The sequence below is a fragment of the Typopeltis vanoorti genome, chromosome 2 (genome assembly GCF_054136105.1).
Source record: "Typopeltis vanoorti isolate ZY-2024b chromosome 2, IOZ_Tvanoo_1.0, whole genome shotgun sequence".
NCBI lineage: Eukaryota > Metazoa > Arthropoda > Arachnida > Uropygi > Thelyphonidae > Typopeltis > Typopeltis vanoorti.
The window spans coordinates 23,955,019-23,974,222 of NC_143550.1; the positions used below are offsets into that span (position 1 = coordinate 23,955,019).

Here is a 19,204-nt window from a genome sequence, read left to right on the forward strand (position 1 = left end):
GAGATGGGGTATAAAGTGTGGGCAGTTCAATCTCCACCGGTAGCCAATCAAATCAGAAATAGCTTGCCCATGTCTATCACTAATTACAGCAGCCACAGATGAAGATTCTGGCAAACAAGTGCTGCCATCTCTTGGTACCTAACCCTAACAAGATATGTTACTGTCTGAAATAATGTGGGTACTACGGTCGATTTTCTTGAGTCTACGAGATTAAAAAAAAACGAGTTTCCGGGAGGAAAAACCCGCTTGCCCGTGCCAGAGATCGACTATTTCAGGAATCGGTCGAAGAAAGGCTTAGAAAAAGTTCCTCCAGTCGGCGACCAGACTTGAACTTAAGTCCGACTTCGAGCGACCAAGCATAGAGGACGCAAGCATCACTTCCACTGAGCTACAGAGGTCTTACAAGAAATAAATTTTTCAAAAAATACAGAAGTGGAAAAAAGGTACAAGTAAAATTTTTGCGATATAAATGTATATATTTTTAGTAATTACAGTGGACATATATTGTACATACATATTACTGGCAGTATACAGTAGATACTAAATGTAAATACAGATTATAACTAAGATGAAAAGCCAAACGGCTATTTTCTGGCGAAGTTGATAAATTAAGGGGATAAAAATCCCTTATTGTTTTTCAGCCAGTATGCGAAACTCTAAGATCGAAATGGTTCTGGCATTCGTATAGCGAAGGTATGTAAGTTCTTTTCACTTAAACTTTGATATCATCTAGGTCTAGCTACTCACTGATGGGACCTCAAAAAAAAGGTTGAAACGGGTCTGGGTAGTGACCTCTCCTCATAATGTAAAGTAGTATTACATCTCCGAGGAGCTGTGTGTTTTTTACATTATGAGAAAATATCAAGATAGTGAGGGAGCTTGCTCCACCTTTGCATCGAGTTGCTTTGGTGTGGTACTACCAAGTGGTCACTTATGCTTGGATTCGCCGATAGTTCGTCGGCCTGAAACGATTAGATCGTAGCTTTCGATCTTAGAGTTTCGCATACTGGCTGAAAAACAATAAGGGATTTTTATCCTCTTAATTTATAAATACAGATTGTTATCATTAAATTTTTAAACTATAATTTTAAACAAATAGTGAATAATTTTAAATAGTTTGCTTCTACTGAACATTTTGCACATTAAGAATAAGAGAGAAATTAGTCAAAACACTAAATTAGCTGTATACAAGACAGTGGTCAAACCAGTTTTGACTTATGGATCTGAGAGCTGGGTCACAAGTAAAACCCTTGACCAAAGACTCGAGATCGCAGATATGAGAGTCCTGAGAACGATTAGGGACGTGAACAGATGGATGACAATATTGTATTAAAAACGAGGATATTAGGAAAGAACCTGACGTTGTTAGCAATCAGGAATGTATTAGCAGACCTAATTTCAGATGGTATGGTCACTTGAACATAATGGGAGAGAAATGATTGGCAAAACAAGTGTTCTCTGCCAGGTTGGCAGGAAAGGACCAGGGGAAGACCAAGATATAGGTAGATTGATACGGTAAAAATCGCCTTAGAAGATAGGCGATTTTTACCGTAAATATAAGATCTGACAATGTTGGAGCCTTGACGGGTAATAGATTGATTTGGAGGAAAATTGTAGAGAGGAAGTTAGTAATGATGTAAATTTTTCATGTAATACTACCATATTCTGTACACCCCTTGAGGGTAAATGTCAGGAATTTGATGATGACAGGTAGTTCAAAAACATATTTCATGCAGTCCACTATATTAAGGGCAATCATTTGAATTCACTAGATGCTTTTGAGAATTTGTCAATAATTGCTTCTGCATCCAATTCTTCTAACATATACTGTACGTATTATATCCATCATACATGCTGGATAGCAACACGTATGATGCCAAGTTCTCTGACCCTGAATTCCATAGCCTTGTCTTTATGATTTTTAGCTTTGAAAATGTCCTCGCATTGGACTCGAGTAACTGATGTTGCGCATATGACTTTATAAAGTTCATAAAGGTTATCATATGCCCGGTCATGAAGTCTGTTGGATGCCAGAATTTAGTACGCACCATGAGCAAGTGCTACAAATTTTACACTTGTTGCACCTGGAATCCATATTCTCACCATCATTAAGCAATAGCTTTAATACGTCAAAGTTCGAAGCAAAAGAAAACAATTCCAATATTACTTGATCTTGCTCATTTGTGAAGACAGATTAATAATACTTTCCAATGCACCATCTTCAAGGCCCTTCTCTGCAATAGTTTTAAACTTTGCAGGATAAATCTTTATACATTTTGTATAAAGCAAAGCAGGATATCTCTTTATAGCAGGATAAATCTTTATACATTTTGTATAAAGCAAAGCAGGATCTCTTTATACAACATTTTGTGTTGAACAAAGCGTGAATCTAGTGACTGGACAATGTGGTCCATTATTAGGTTAAACACATTTACTCGAAAATCAGCTAGAGAATCTGAGAAATTTCCTTCATCTATAAGATCATCAGCCATTTTTTTTCTTATTCTGCCTCTTAACTGGCAATGCTGTTTTCAAAGAGTCAATTTCCAAAGTTTGATTTTCATCCACATTCAACTGTGAAATCTTGCCATTACATTTATTTACAAATTCCAATGCCTTACTGTGAACGTTATCAAATGTTCCTTCAATGTTGTTGTAGTCGAATCTATTAAACTCCATGCAGTAAACATATCTAAACCACCTGTCTGTAAATAACTTGATAACCAGGCTGTAGTTTCAAATACTGTATATACAAGTAAGTAAATGCTGTCAATATTGTTTTAAACTTTAGAAGACTGAAGTAAAACATTTGTTTCTTGTTTTGTTTTTGGATCAAACTTGTCTGAATCTTGTATCATTGATACGCATGTCAATCGATTTACGAAAGTACTGACAGCGGCATCACCAAAACATCCAAATATAATTGTTGCTGCATTGGATTTTCCTGACCATCTTGTCTCACCAATTAGCTTTAATCGTTTCATTTTTTCTTCTCCTATGTTTTCCAAAAACTTCTATCCATACAGCCATTCGTGTGTGATGTTTTCACAAAAGGTGCTAAATTCTGGAGTCAATTGAAAAAGGAAACTGAAGGCACGCAACATTTTGTTGTTTCAGTTATCACCAATTTCAAGACATGGGCATAGCACCATATATGAACATGTTGATCAGCCACATCAGTAATTTTGCTTTGTAAACCATTATACTGGCCATGGTAGCTTGCAGCTCCATCTGTACTATCATATAAACCTTTTTGGGATTTAATTTCAAGATGTTGTAATGTTTCAGTCAATAGATCAAAAAGTCCCTGTCCTGTACTATCATTACTTGGCACAACTGAAAGTAGTCGCTCACAGATATCACCTTTAAGCACATACCGAATAATAATGCTAAACTGATTGATGGATGAATGAATTATCTTGTGTTGAATCAACTTGAATAGAATAATATTTTGCTTGAGAAACTTCACGATTAATTCTCTCTTTTATCATATTCTCCATAATTTGGATTAATATGTTAATAGTTGTTTTACTCAGGTATGTAATCCACCACGGCCTTTACTTTGAGCCTTTCCTTGCTGCTCTAATCGTTTGAATCTTTGCATAGACTTGTTTAGTATACTACAGAAACGTCAGCTGCCATAATGGGAACATCAATGCACTGTAGCTAAAATAATGCCATGATTCAGAACCTCATTATCCAGAGTGTTGGCTGATTCATTTCTGTGACCTCGAAACGGAATTGCTTGCTTGCCTCGGCTTCAACACTTCGTTCTTTTAATTAGTGAAAATGCAAAAAAATTATGTAAGGTGCTATCATTAACCACACTGATAAATTGCTGAACATTTCTGACATGTTGTCGATTCGTGTAAAGCCAAGCTCTGGCTAATACACCTGTAGTCGCTAAATCCATCACCCTTTGTACGTAGCTTTAGTGACGCAGGTGTATTAGCCAGATTGTACATGTGTTGAGTGACTCAACGGCCAAGCAGTATGAACAATATAAGCACCTGTTTTCTTTGTTATATGTTAGTCATTTTCTTAGGACTGAGTCATTGATAATTTTCCTCTCATACAAACGAGTATTAAATGGCAGATCATCAAGTGGCTGAAATGGATGTTAAGAAAAAAACTGATTTGCTCGTGATGGATATTAAAAGATTCCAGCAGTTGATCTTTCATTTTCTTGTGTAGGTTCATTTATAGGATGTGCTTCAGAAACCAAGTCATTTATGCCTGAAGGTATATCTGATTTCCTGTAACTAGTTGAAGCTATGTGTTCAGATGTTGTGACTACACGTAGTAAACATACTGGATTGAAGCCGGAAGAAGTACTGGGCCTGGATTGTGAGTAAAGGATGCTTTGTATTTGTCGCTACATTCAAAGTAGCTCTTTCCTGTTCTTGTAACTCAAGTCATAGCATCATCACCATGAGTATTGTTTCTTGCTTCTTGATTATTTGTTGCGGAATCGTACATTGATGTGGATGGCGGTTGATTCGATTCTTCCTTTCAGTCGTTTCCGACCATAGGTGAGTTTGTAGGCATTGCCCACAAAGTATTCCTGGTAAGATTTTTTTACAGGGTAGTTCACCATTGCTTTCCCCAACTCCCCAATTTTAACCGAGTTCGGGACCGGATAAAATTGGGAGGGTTGGGGAAAGCAATGTTGTGTAAACGGGACCGGTTTGCCTGTTCTGGGTGAAACCCGAGTTTCACCCAGAACAGGCAAACTGAGGAACCAAACTGGTCTCTTTCGACTAAAGGTGAGTTAGCCGGTCTCATACGGCACGGGTTTTTTCGGTGACTGAGCCTCCGTAGCTCAGTCACCGATGGTGGTTGTGGTATTATAAAATCTGTAATAGACCGGCATCGCTCGGCTGATTCATGCTTCTTGTCGCTTTTTGTGTTTCAGTGATCCAGATTTATGCTTCTTTTCCATGTTGGTAGGGGTAATATGCCTGAAATTAAAACTTAATTAAAAATAATCCACGTTGGGAAAAATGAACATCTACAATTACGCCGCAAGAACACACCAATGGAAATATGTTTTATAGATGCATCTATTATTAACAACAATTTTAATAATTCTAGCTATAGAGTAAATAAAAGGTATCATTATTTATCAAACTTGCATTATGCGTATATATTATTATTTGAGACTGCAGCATAAATATATTTACTATCTAGTATTTTTATACTATGAAAGAAAATACATTATATTTAAATTAAAGGGTATAGGGCCACAGTATATAAAAATATTAATTAAATACATACCTTTCATAAAACACAGCAAGCACGAGGTGAAGGGCTGAAGAAGCACACTCAAACACAGGCCAACGCAATGAAAAATATTTGCTGTCTTTGCAATATATGCAATAGCTCAATACAAAGCTGATTCCAGCAGCACGTCACGATCCCAGGCTGGGATTCCCAGCTAAGCTTCATTGCGCAGTCGCAATATTAAAGATCCGAGCCCATATAACGTATACGTCGGCCTCACATAACCCAAATCAGAATTATTTTTTCAGAGTTATTTATTATAATATTTATAAATATAAAATATCCTCGAAAAATTATTTTATTAATTTTTTTTTATTAAAATAGTAATACAACGTAAATTTTAGTTGCATACAGTAATAATATTGGAACTTTATTATATTTTCACGCTACTAAAAGGTCATTAACATTTTTAACAGATTGTCTAATGTTTAAGGGGGCCTAGCTGACACCCTGGCCGGTTCTCCACTGCATGCCAATATACATACTTGTGTAGTACAGGTTTGTTAGTTCATAGTCTTAATTCGTAGTGTATTTTATTTTGTGCCAATTCATATTTCTATGTACATTTATTGCTTCACCTGCAGTATCGTTTACAAATCACGTACGATTTTTCGCTGCATTATGAAGTTCGGAATTAAATAATAAATTAAGAAAAATCTTCCAAGTAACTAATTTGAAAAAAAAATCTGAAATTATTGCGATCATCTTGACCTTCAAGAATATTCAGGTACGTTTTCTGGTTAGTATTTTAACTAAAATAAATGTATATGAGTAAATAAGTAACATATTTTAGCCTTACGATTATTTATACAAGGGCAGTTTCATTACCACTGAGGTTTTGCTATTTTACACTAATATCAAGTAACTGGAGCTACATGAAACTAGCTTTGAGAAATTCAAAATACTATTATATGGATCTTTTCATGAAAGCACATTTCACTAATCGTATTTATGACTACATAGAAATGATAAAAACAGAATGACCACAAAAACTAGCAATGTACTCTAACGAAACCCAGAACTAGTAATACATTCGCAAATGACGTCACTGATCACATTATGTGGCATCTTTCTACAATTAAATTGCACGGAATGAATTCAGTTCATTTCCAAAAGAATTTCTTCCTGAAAAAGGAATTCATTTTTTTTAAAGAATTTTCTTTTTTCGTACAAACGACGACAAATAAAAACAAGGATTAAAAAAAAAAAAAAATTCAGAGCAAAACGAGCAACGAAAGATTACCTGTACGTGGGATCTTTGTCTTCAGCCATCCTCATAACATCAAAGAAAGAAGAATTCTGTGAAACCCGCAATGTAATTACGTAGGATATATCTATTAGATTACCAACATAAAGGGAATATCGCACATACATCTTTTCTCCTGGTCTGTTTTCTAAGTCTTTGATACCGGGCAGGCCACTTTCTGAAACATGAAGTATAATCACTGATAAAACACTTCATACGTGTAACAGTCTCATGTAAAATGAAATTTAGAAAAATTACAAAAATATATAAAATTGACAAAAATGGAAGAAATATCCTTAGCCCACATACGGTAAAAATGTACTAAAGGTTTAGTAATAACCTTTCGGTTATTAATAACCACACACACAAAAAAAAAACATTGATACAGTATAATAAATACAAATGTGCCAGCCAAAAATCAGATTATGAATATGAGCGATATATTGGATTTCAAAGAAAGCTAGTGACCAGAGAAGGCAATAAAATTGACTACGATGATCTTTCAAGTTAGACTTATCTTTGAAAAGGGGGGAGGGTCAAAGGATCATATTGATTACTATCTTCACTCTCGGCACTGGATGGTACAGTATTCTTTGATCCTCGGCACACTGGACGAATGATATTATTTTAGTCTTATTTTTAACTATGTGAATTTTTTTTTTTTTTTTTTCAGACTGGTATCGGTGTAGTTTTCGCTTAATTCTTTGAAAATGCTTAATTTCTTATTCTGACAGCTTGTGACACATGATACCTGTAAATGTCGGAAACATTCACTATTCCCATTCGATTGGGGTTCATTCAGTGCGAAGACAAACGGATTACGAAACTGGCTAGCAGATCAAGAGGATTGTAAAAAAGAATAATAAGTACAACTTTAGATGATGGTAAAGGAGAACCGGCAGTGGCCAAAATGCCTGCGTAGGAGATCAGAGACAAGTAAGGCCACGTGGTCTTAAAGTGACAAATGCAAAGAATACGGAAAAAGTGAAAGCAACGTGAAAATACAACTGATACATGGGGGGGGGGGGAATGTGAAGTAACATTTCGGGTGAATAACAAGTGTAGAACCGTGCTGCCAAGCAAGCTTTTATAAGCAAAGATATAAGACTGGAGCCCGTTCATGGGATAATTTGCAAGTGATTCAAGAAAACAGTCATGCTTGAATGACGCATATACGAAACTATTTTTCTGTGAGAAATTCTTTCAGTGGGAAAAACTTTGAAGGGCTGCAGACGTTTGTGTAAATAAACGTCAAAGGGACTGCAGAAATAAGAAAGGAGGAGAGCCTGAACATTGTGAAATCGGTTATTTCACGTCGATAATAACCGTTGAGGGAGAAGAGGGAGTCAGTTTCTGAGGGGTGGGGGGTACTAATTCTGTTGATCAACTGTTGTGTTTCCTCAATTTGTAATAAAGGAAGCAAATTTTTTTCCTTTGTAAAGGTAACTGAAATTCTCACGAATCGAGGCTATTTACCTTATTACGAATGAGGTGTTCAAGACTTTGGGATTCAGTGTTCAGTTTGAAAGATGCAAACTACAAAGGGGAAGGTCACAGTAAATCCGAAAGGGAGGTACTTGAAACAATACAGCAGGATGAACTGGACAGGATGTTAATTGTGTGGTAAAAAATGTTTGAAAAAGAGTAATGTCGGTTATTCTCAAAATAAGAAGTTATTCGAGAGGTAAATGGATGAATATCATTAAGCAAGAGCACAGCATCATATAAAAATGATGTCGCAAACTAGAAGTGTTAAGCATGGCGAAAAGAATGCAAAATCAGATCATGAGGCTGCAGGTGCGATCACTCTTTTGGTTATATGAAACCATAATTAATCAGCACAAAACACGTATTTAATTACTTTTTAATCAGATTTTTACGCATTATCAGTTGAATCAGTGAACATCACAGTCAAGTTGTCTCACCTGTTTCCTTTGGGCTCGGACACCGGATGTCCAATATGGTTGTTCCAGTGAACAGAGGAAGGGCTAAGTACGTGGCGAGAAAATCTCCATAAGAACCATCAGATTTCCGGTAGCTGTTCACGTATTTCAAGGCAGCTGCTACGTTCCATTTAGCATCTATTTCTCCAGATGAAAAGATCGCCTATAAATAAAGTATCCTATTGGTATACTGAATGGGTTCAATCCCTTAAAATCTCTCGAGAGATGCAATGAAAACTATTTATTAAATTCATTTCTTAAACTTCCAGTGCACGTATAAAAAATACTTGGATTACAGTTGGAACGCCAGTTTAAGACTAACAAGGATAATAAAACATGCAAATCATATGGAGGTGCTCACCTTTTATTCCTCCTTAACACATGCCAAGTGCCGAAACATAAGATTCCTATTTTTGAATAAACTATTTTACCATTAGTGTTCCTAAAAATCGTACGTTGGGAGTGTATCATTTTTAAATTTTCTGGCAGATTTTTTTTTTCAAGGTCAGGTTTCACTGATTAGAACGAATGCAGGGGAGGATAATGATGCAGGGTATTATCGTAAAGGGTTTCAGTATCTATGATTTGTGACCCTAATACACTTCACGGACAAGAATTTTTGTCCGTGAAGTGTATTAGGTCACAAATTAGGTCAGAAAAGTAAGGAGTCTAAACTCAGAGTTTCATTATTATTTTCTCTCCAGGTTTAGCTGGAAACCAGCTGATGCCTTGTATCCGAGGCTGTTTTTCTATGAAGTGCAGAATGCGGCCCTTTGTTCATTTCTAAATATATACATTCAACACCACTTTGCTTATTCATTCAGTCCTATTTAGCCTCCCTTTCTTTTCTAAACGCATTCGTTCAACACTATAAAGTCTTCTCTCACTAAAATCACTTCCCTCTAACCAAGGATAGAGCTGTGTGCTATTTACTCTTTTAAACATACACATAAGAAAAATATACTAACTAGTTCGGCATTTCACGGAAAGAGCATGCAATTAGTTTTAGGAATTCAGAAATGGTATTAGAAGACTTTAAACATAGGGGCGGGAAAGAACAGATTTAGAATAGATTTCGAGAATGAGAGCCAAAACCTGGAGTACAAAGAAAAGTAAGGAATATTTGCTAATACAGGATTTTGAAACTGAGTTCACTGGATAGGGAAGGTTCCCTGAAATGCGATAGGGCCAATTTTTGACGTGAAAGTTGATATTGAAGGAAACGACTCAAGGTTTTCCAATTTATATATATTTTAAAAAAGTTCGACATCAAAACGTGCTTCTCTGCTTTCCCTAAACTCCGATCTGTCTTTAGTCAGCCAAAAGAAAAACATCACCATCTTCAGTTCCCAGGAGGTATACAGAATTATTTGTAGTTGTGGTAAACCTTACTACTGACAAAATGATAAATCAATCTTTCTCCGTCTTGTAGAGCACAAAAGAGACATCTCTTATAATAGAATCTAACCCAGTGCCTTCGCCAGCCACGTCTTGTTTTCTGTAAACTCTGATGAATGCCGCCAACACCAAACAGACTGAAATCAAACTTGTAATATTCATATATATATATATATATATATATATATATATATATATATATATATATAAATTTGAGACTGACGTACCAACATGTTCGTGATCCTTCAACGAACTGATTCAAAAATAACTATACTGACTATGCACTTGGAAGAGCGCCCACCAAAATCAAACGGTTCCAAGTTAAGGGATTGCAGTTCCGCTAAAGAATACTATTTGGAAATTGACTCACTACAGTGAAGTTTGCAAACCCCTACATCAATTCAAAATTTGAGTACGCTTGAGTATTTCATAATACTCAATATAAAACGGCAGCCAAACTTCGTAATGGATCACAAATATCGCTCTTCGGAGCAGAGTTCCCATTAAATGCTGATGAACGGAAATAAGTATTTTGGCACATTACTCTGCCAATACAGCAGTCAAGGGAGAAACGAACTTCGGTACAGGAATTATGTTGATCATCAATTCCATTTCTTCAAATGTACCACAGTTCTTGTAGTATAGCATGGTGCATTGTCACACTAATAATTAGGGATTTGCTTTTCTTTAGAGTAAGTTTGGCACTACAATAAGAGATTGTAGTCCAAACCAGAAAAGAACAGATATGATGAAAAACTGAATTAACATTCTGCAACAGTATCCAAACACGTCCAGCAAATTTGCAGAAAACATTCTATGAATGTCTTTAAGGGGGGGGGGGGGGGGGAGACCACCACCCCGCTTACTGGAGGCCTAAAGCTTGAACTTCCATGTAGCCATCTACAGCTGGGTTTCCAGATAATGTAACCAATGCCTATCCATGGTGATAATACTACTGTACCTTTCATAGTAGTGGTGAGGGGGGAGGGAATCACGAAAAAAAACTATCTAGGAATGTTAGAGGCAACAGAAGAATTTAACATCAAAACTAAGTAAAATCTCTATATAATAAACTACTTTTACGACTAACATACATGCGGCGAATGCTTCTATGAAAAGACCGCACAGGTCTTTTCTCGATTCAGAAGTTCGATGATTTAACATCTTTGATACTAAGTAAGTTTCATGTCCCTTATGGAAATTACGTCGTAAAAATAAACAAGTGGCCACAGAATGGGTTTGAGTAATGGTATATTAACGGGCCGAAAGTTAAAAGAAAAAAAAAAGTACTGAGGAAACTAAAGGGAACAGCAGCGTTTCTTTTCTGATTCTTAAAAATGATATAGTCAAATGGAAAACCCTGCCTGTTGTGAGCAAGAGGAAAGCTACTTTTTCGACGGATAATTGCAGCAAATCAAATACCAAAAAGCAAATGATACTGGTAATACCTTAATATGCATTAAGGCATTATACGGGATGATTGTAGAATCACACAAAATGATAATCAAGTGTTTTAAAACTTTGCACGCATTCTTGGCTGAGTGGTTAACGTATCAGCTCTTCAACAGGCTGCGGGTTCGAATCCTGCAGTGGGCATAACTGTTTTATGATTGTTCAAGGTTGTTCAGGTGGAAGAATAATTTGGTCGTTCTATGTGAGACCATCGCCCAACTTATTGGAGGCCTAAAGTGGCTTAAAAAAAGGTTCATGTTTGGGCTGCAGAGGAGTAGGATTTCTGCATGCTAGAAATAAAATAAAATAAATCAAAATAGAAAAATAATTAGAAAAAAATTCCGAGTCCACCCACGGTATACTATAGTTATCCAGTCTTCTGTGTGTGTGTGGGGGGGGGGGGGTTAAAATGGATTGAGCGTTGCAAGTATGTATAGAGCATTCGGAAATTGTCATCAACTGAGTCATCTCTAAACACGTGCTTGTTCTGGTTATTTTCTGTCACATGTTTCGAGATGCTGTTGAGAGCAAGTGCAACGATCTGCTGAAAATTGTAGCGTTATTCTCTGAAATGATGGTGTATGCGACTTTCAAATAGCTTCACAGAAATTTCTTTGAGAAGGGGAGGGATATGATCTGGTGACCTTGGTGAACAAGTTTTTGCTAATAATTTAATCGAAAGAAAAATCCCTCTGGTGTCTATATTCCCTCATCTGAAAGTTTAGTGATTTAATATTGTTGGCATACTAAGTCAATTACTTCCGTAGACCGTCTCCTCCCGAGCCCTCAAATTAATTAATCTTTTTTTTAAGTAACGATTTTTCGAGAAATTGCCTGTAACCAGTTGTAAGTCAAAAATAAATGCAATCACTTTCGTTTTTATAGACATGTGGTGAATATTTATCATATTCGATGTGTAGTTTCACATCGAGTATGACATTCCTCCTTATGAACACAATACGTGCTATTAGAAGAGATTAACTGGTCCACGCCTTGCGTGAGATGTTTGCATTACAGTAAATTTAGAAGGGAAGAAGGAAGCGGATCTTGCACAACATTTTTGCTCTCCAGTTGGTACCAACCTTGAAAGGGTATAAAGATAACATTCATATTTATTTTTTTTCAAAAACTAGAGGATCAGCAACTTTGATATGATTGGTCCTTGATTTTATTTACCAACCTATCATCAACAGTAGAAATGTGTTATGGTTGAAAGCAACGGAACCAACTGAATGCTTTTATTCGAATCACTATTATCAAACTAAGTCTGCGAATTTAAAGCGAAGGCACAGCTACAATCGGGTCTGTCATTCACTATCCTTAGCCACGTGACTATATCGTGTTCGTTACTTTTAAATTGCAATCTTTCCATCAGGACCCAGCAGATGTAGATTTTCGTACTGTACCGAAAATCTACATAGGCATCACTGTAAAGTAACGTACAAATGATGTACAATACCCAAAGTAGAAACGACAATCCATTAAAGGATCTTTGGATTCAATGTCATTGAAAAATTGAGCAGCATTTGATAAGGTCTACTTAGCATATCAGAAGTTGAAACAACCGAACGCACATGGTTCCCGCGTTTTATCCTGATCTATTTTAAAACCTAAATGAAGTGTTCATGGTGTTTTGATCATGTGTAATATTAATTTCTAGTAATTCACATATAAAACAGTCCCAAATGTTGACTTCTCTTCCAACATAAAATAACGGGAAGTACTCAAACGTTACAAAAAATATTTGCAAGTTACCATTAAGATATTAATATACATGGGTTCAGAGGGTATGTCAAGAAAACAATTCCATGCTGAACTTGACAGAGCAGCAAAATAAAAGTGGAATATCCATACCATTTTGATTGGCACCCAGTTATGAAGAACAATCTACGTTGCGAAAATCTAACTTAAGAAATATTTTCGTAATCAGCGTAAAAAGTGTATATAATCTAAAACATATCAAACTCTTACGAATCGCAATATAAAAATGTCATTCAACTGGGCAAGTGAAAAACTCATGAAGGGAAAGACTTCCTTAATAGTAATTCCAAATACTATATGGCTCAACCATCTGACATTAGAAAGTATTCTCAATTCTTCCGTCATGATCATCGCGAGGAATTTGAGAATAAAGTTACAACGCTTACTTTCAACTTTCTGGTGCAGCGTGACTGAATAATTCCTTAGTTCTTTAAGCAGAACTAAGGGGATGATAAACAAGTAAAAAGAAGTAAAGAAATGGTGCGACAGAACAAAATGCGAAACAAGAAAGAAGAACAAGTAAGGAAATGATCCGTGATGACGATCATAAAATGGCTAAGCAGAATTCACTCGGCAACAAGCGAAATATAGAACAAGCAGAAACATGTACTTATATTAAGAGGACCTAAAGGGAGTCAGGACTCATCGAGGGAGGCCACATACTATACGCACAAGCTATTATTATTAATACCTGACACCTCTAGGGAGTCCAAAGATTCATCGGAGGAGGACACCTACACTACAACTCTCCACTAATTGCAACTACCTTCAACTACTGCCGACTATCACCCAGTATTTTCACAAACATCCATGCCCAGGGCGGGATTCGAACCTGCAGCCTTTTGGCTGGAGAGAGGATACGCTAACCACTCGGCCAACCAGGCCGGCAATCATACTTATTCTTGAATTCATTCACACTGCTCGCAGTCACAACATCCAATGGCAATCCATTCCAATCACGCATCTTAGCGGTATTCATTCTTAGCTTCCAAGGATGCCCTCTTGTCCTTTCCCCACCCTCCATAAATTGAAAAATTCCATCAACTGAAATCCTGTATGACCCTTTCAATAGTTCGCAAGTCTCAATCACATCACCCCCTGTTTGCTCGTGTCTGCAGTCTATAAAATGCTCAATCTGGCTTCATAATCCTGATATTTTTAACACCCAATATCATTGATGTACAGATTGAATAAAACAGTGCACCAAGCACTGATCCTTGTGGTACACCACTGGTTATTTTAAATCCTGCAGACTCACCCTCCCCCCATATACCACTTTTTGATATCTATCAGTTAGCCATCCACTTATCCACGCTAATATTCTATAACGCAAAACTCATTCTCCAATTTATGCAACAGTGTACTATGCTGCATTCTGTCAAAAGCCTTCGCAAAATCCAAAAGTAGCATGGTGTATCCATTCCTCTTGTCTAGTTCAATGGAAACATTGTTATAGAATGTGAGCAAATTGCTAAATCTTTCTTAGTAAATCCATGCTGTTCATTGCAAAGTAGAGATTTTCTGTCAAGCCATTTCCGAATGCGAGCCGTTTCCATTTTTTTCTAAAATCTTAACCATCACTCGTGAGATACTGATTGGATGATAATTGGATACTTCGGTCTTTGCACCATCCTTGTGCAATATGGTTACCATACATTTTTTTTCCACTCCTACGCAATCTTCCCTGTTTTGAGACTCAAATTACATAGCCTGATAACAGCCAGATCAGCTGAACACTCTTTAGCACCAATGCTGATATCCCATCAGTCCCTATTGCTGAATTCTTATTCAGTTTGTGAAACAGCTTTAGTACCTCCTCTTCATACACCTGAGTTTTTTCGTTCAGTGAAGAGGTAGCAGTGAACTCAGTGTTGCATACAGCAAGTTGATAGTTTTTAGCAAAATGGGCACTCGTTAGTTGAACCACCTCTTTTGCATTTGCCATCCTCACACCATCTGCATTCAGAAGAATTATTCTTTCATATTCATTCTTTCTTTTACTTGCATCATATCGATAGAATTGTTGAGGGTTATATATTTAGTTTGCAGAGCCAGTTTCTCTTCATACTCAGATTTAACTTTCCGTACGACGGTTGTGACTAATAAGATTACACACCCATTTGACTCCTACTCCATTTATTCTTCGAACCATCGGTACACATTCTGATATTGTATCATTTAAGTATTTTTAAATGCTTCCTATACACTATGAGCCTCCGTAGCTCAATCGGTATAGACGAACCCCTTTCGTCGGAAACACCTGGGTTCGATTCCCATCCAAGATGTGAGGAACCTTTATCTGGTCTCTTTCGACTAAAGGTGAGTCAGCCGGTCTTAACCGGAGGTAGGAAGATTTTTTTCACCCGTAAAGGCGGGTTTTTCGTCCCCCAGAACAGGCAAACTGGCCCCGTGAACACACGCATCTACAGACATAGGACACACCGGGAGGTATAGGGCTAACCACCTTATCTTCGAGGCGGTCGCGGTTTCAAATAGTAATAGGCCATGACTAATACAAATGTAACGGGCCACTAGGCTAATATACGTAAGAGGAGGAGAAAGATGAACAGTAAATATTCTTTCCATACAGCAATCGATACCATTCCGCTGAACTCAGTATACTCCTCAGAGTTTGTCATCATTTCCTGCTTTGCAGTTCAGTATGCAACCTTTTCTGAATGGAACATTAATAAATTTAGCCACTTCCCAAGTGAGTACCGCATGACCACTGTCACCAACCGGAGGCAGAATAGTTACCTCTTTAACTGAAACACCACCAGACACTAAAATCAAATGTAACACTCTTTGACCTCGAGTTCCTTCTGTCACATGCTGCTTGAGGAAGCTGTCGCGTAAAAGCTCAATAAATTCCGTTTCATTCTTCTGAGATTTTACTGTTACCCAATCAATAATTAAAATCTCCCATTATGATTACTCTTTTTGCGCCCATCGTCTTTATGAAGTGATGCAATTTTTTCATCACTAGCAACCGATCCACCAGGTCTGTAACAACACCCCATTATGTAAATGATCTTGTTAGATCCCACCTGACACCAGATGGCTTCAAATTCACTGTCACATGAAATACTATTATTAATATTACAATCATAGGTCTCAACGCTAAATGGATTCAAGTCATCCAATATCATTAGCAGCACAAGGGGAATACGAAGGTGGTCTGAAAAGTTCTCGGTCTAACAACGAAAACACGAATTCATAATTTCAAAATTATTTTTATTTTTCACATAATCTCCCTTAAGACTAATACATTTATTCTAGCGATGCTCCAGCGCCATTATCTCTTCCCTGTAGTGGTTCTCAGTAAGATCTGCAAAATACCCCTCTACAGCTGCAATCACCTCTGGATTCGAAATAAAATGCTGACCAAACGAGGAAGAGTTTTAGTTTTGGAAAGTGATAGAAGTCAGAGTAAGCCAAATATGGGGAATTGGTGGATGTTCCAACAAGTAATAGTCCAGATCCCTTAATTTTCCCATTGCCAAAACACCTTTGTGGGCAGGTGCCACAAAGTATAGTAACAAGCAGGATCATGTACTTTTGGATCCAGTCCGAAACCATTACACTCAGTACATAAGCTGGAACGTAACTGAAAATTAATACTAATACTTAGAATACTTGCACTGCTTGGAGGGTAAGGTGCATTACGTCATGTAACGAGCCCTGTTTTTAGCCTGTATTAGTTGGAGGAATATGATGCTCCCAAGTCATTTCAACTGTGTCCTTGTAGACATGGCTGCGAGATGGGAACTGACGAAGTTTGAAAGCGTCGTTGCAATAGGATGCCATGTTGCAGGCCTGTCTGTTTGGAAAATTGTTGACAAATTTAGCCATTCCAGGTCAACAATCATTGATACGATACTGAGGTGGAAGCGTAGGAAGTAAACTGCAAGTGTAACCGCATTGGACGACCCACCACAATCATCGAACATGACCCTAGGGTGCTATGAAGTATAACATGTAAAAATCGCCATTCGTCGGACATGAGTTGATTCCCGGTGAATGTCTCTTACTAGAGTGTATAACCCCAACTACGAAATTTGAAGAAATTCTTGCTTTTCCTGGGTTGGCCTGCCTATGAACTTTGTATGTAGTGCCACGAACACTGAACTCCGAAAGGTATTTGAACATTCTGGACAATGCAATGCTTCCCACTTTGTGGCATTTCTACAGAAGTGAAAATTGCCTCTTTCAGCAATACAACGTACCGTGTCAAAAGGCTGCTGCTCTAACCGCGTTGTTCGTGAACATGAACGCACTTGACTGGCCTCCAGAGTCCTGATCTGAATCCTACTGAACAGCTGTGGGATGAACTGGAGCGTCGGGTGAGGTCAAGGGATATCTTCCCTCCCTCCCTCTAACAGTCCAGGACCTCATTACATGCCTATAGGAAGAATGATCCAAAATTCCCTTTGATCGCTACGTACGTTTGTGGAAAGTGTGTCCCCCTTACGATTGCTGCAGTCATCGCAGCGAAAGAAGATCGTGCATCTTATTAGGTAGGCGCCATGGCTGTTTTATTCCTCACAGTATGGTGTCCGCTGACTTCTTTTCGATGCTCAATGGCTGGCTGAAACCAAACAATAAATATGAATGCAATAGCATTCATTTCTCTTCAGTAGTCGCAATTAAACGTAAACCCATTTTATTTAACATGAAGCGCATGTCAAAGTGGATATTTTACTTGTTCACGAAACTTGTCATATCTTTGTTATCGCTTCAGATCGTCGTATTAATTTTGTCAGTAAATGATTCGTTAACCAAAGTTCCTCGCCAAGTTTTAATAAAGATTGCCGCTTGTCACTGTTGTGGGAGTATTCTGTAGCATCCACTGTTCCTTGGGCGTAAGTCAACTAAGCGAGACTGGAATGGCAGGCAATTCATCGTTCGAGCCCTCATTTTTTATATAATAAATGATTTCACCAAGTTTTATGCTTTATTCCGTATTATGATTGTGAAGAAACTTTGTTAAATTTGACTTGGCTGGCTTTATAGCAGAAGCTGAAGCCTGTGGTAATGTTTGTTAAATATGCATATCCCAGTTAGTTTGCCTATTTCAGGATGGAAAAAACTCTGCAACCACCATATGATACTAATACAAATAAAGTTTGTTATTTGGTTGGCGCTCCAGTGAGATTTTTTTTTAATTTTTTTTTATCAGTAGTATAGGTAATGCCGTCTATCAATGAATAAGTTAAAAAGACTCAACTGTAGGATATTGTGGTATCTATAATCACTTTAGAAACGTTACAAGTTCTTTCTTTTTGAGAACACCATTCTCAAATATCTTCGGAGATACTTGATCATTTAACGCATAACAGAAATTGGTATTGAGATATACAACTTTTTGACTCTCATCCAAAAGTTGTAAACCTGTCGTACATTTATACCATGGATGGGATAGGTGTTACGGAATTCTGCTTTAAAGGTCAAATATGGGAATTCTTTTCCAGCCCCTTCAAGGCTTCACATAAGCAAGATCAGAGCCCCACTTGGCAACTAATTTTTTTCGCACCTAAAGACATTAACAAACATTCATACATAAGGGATGGACGTTGAATGTCTTCAAGAGGAATTCAACGGGATTCGAACCTGCAGCCGGTTGACTGGAGAGCGGGTAACACTATCCACTCGGTCAACCCGACCGGCTGGAATTTGCATGAATTCCCTCAGAATTTCCGTTTGTGAAGAGTAAAAAAAAAGTTCAATTAATGAACATTTATCACAAAGTTTAATTTCGATAGTTTCACTATTAATTAACCTTACCTGAGTTATCAAAGAAGTAGAGTAAACGTTGCCGAAGCTACCGTCGTGGCGCTGTTGGGCAATCAGTTGGTTAACCGCATTGGACAGATGAATGGCTAATCGCTCGTGAGGAGTTCTTCGGTGCAGACAGGCAACTGCGATAACTGACAGAGCATGCAGATCTGAAAGGTTAAACAGTGTCTAAAATAATGCATTTCAGAAAAAAATCAAATTCTCCTAAAGTCAGGAGAATCAAGTTAGGATAAAATATGTGCCATTATTATTTCACAATATAAATCACAACTGTCTTCTGAACTGGAAGTAACGATATAACTAACGGGATCTTTATAAATTTAAT

At 37.4% G+C, this 19,204-nt stretch overlaps 1 protein-coding gene across 1 annotated transcript in view; it reads right to left on the minus strand.

Annotated features, from left to right (window-relative positions):
• The window catches only part of LOC150108876 (uncharacterized protein CG3556-like), a 68,537-nt gene that overhangs the window by 33,996 nt on the left and 15,337 nt on the right, over positions 1–19,204 (minus strand). Inside the window, exons 4-6 of the mRNA XM_090404031.1 lie at positions 18,868–19,028; positions 8,455–8,635; positions 6,527–6,707 (exon numbers count right to left, since the gene is read on the minus strand). Coding sequence (XP_090260157.1) covers positions 6,527–6,707; positions 8,455–8,635; positions 18,868–19,028 — 523 coding nt within the window. The remainder of the gene's footprint in view (positions 1–6,526; positions 6,708–8,454; positions 8,636–18,867; positions 19,029–19,204) is intronic.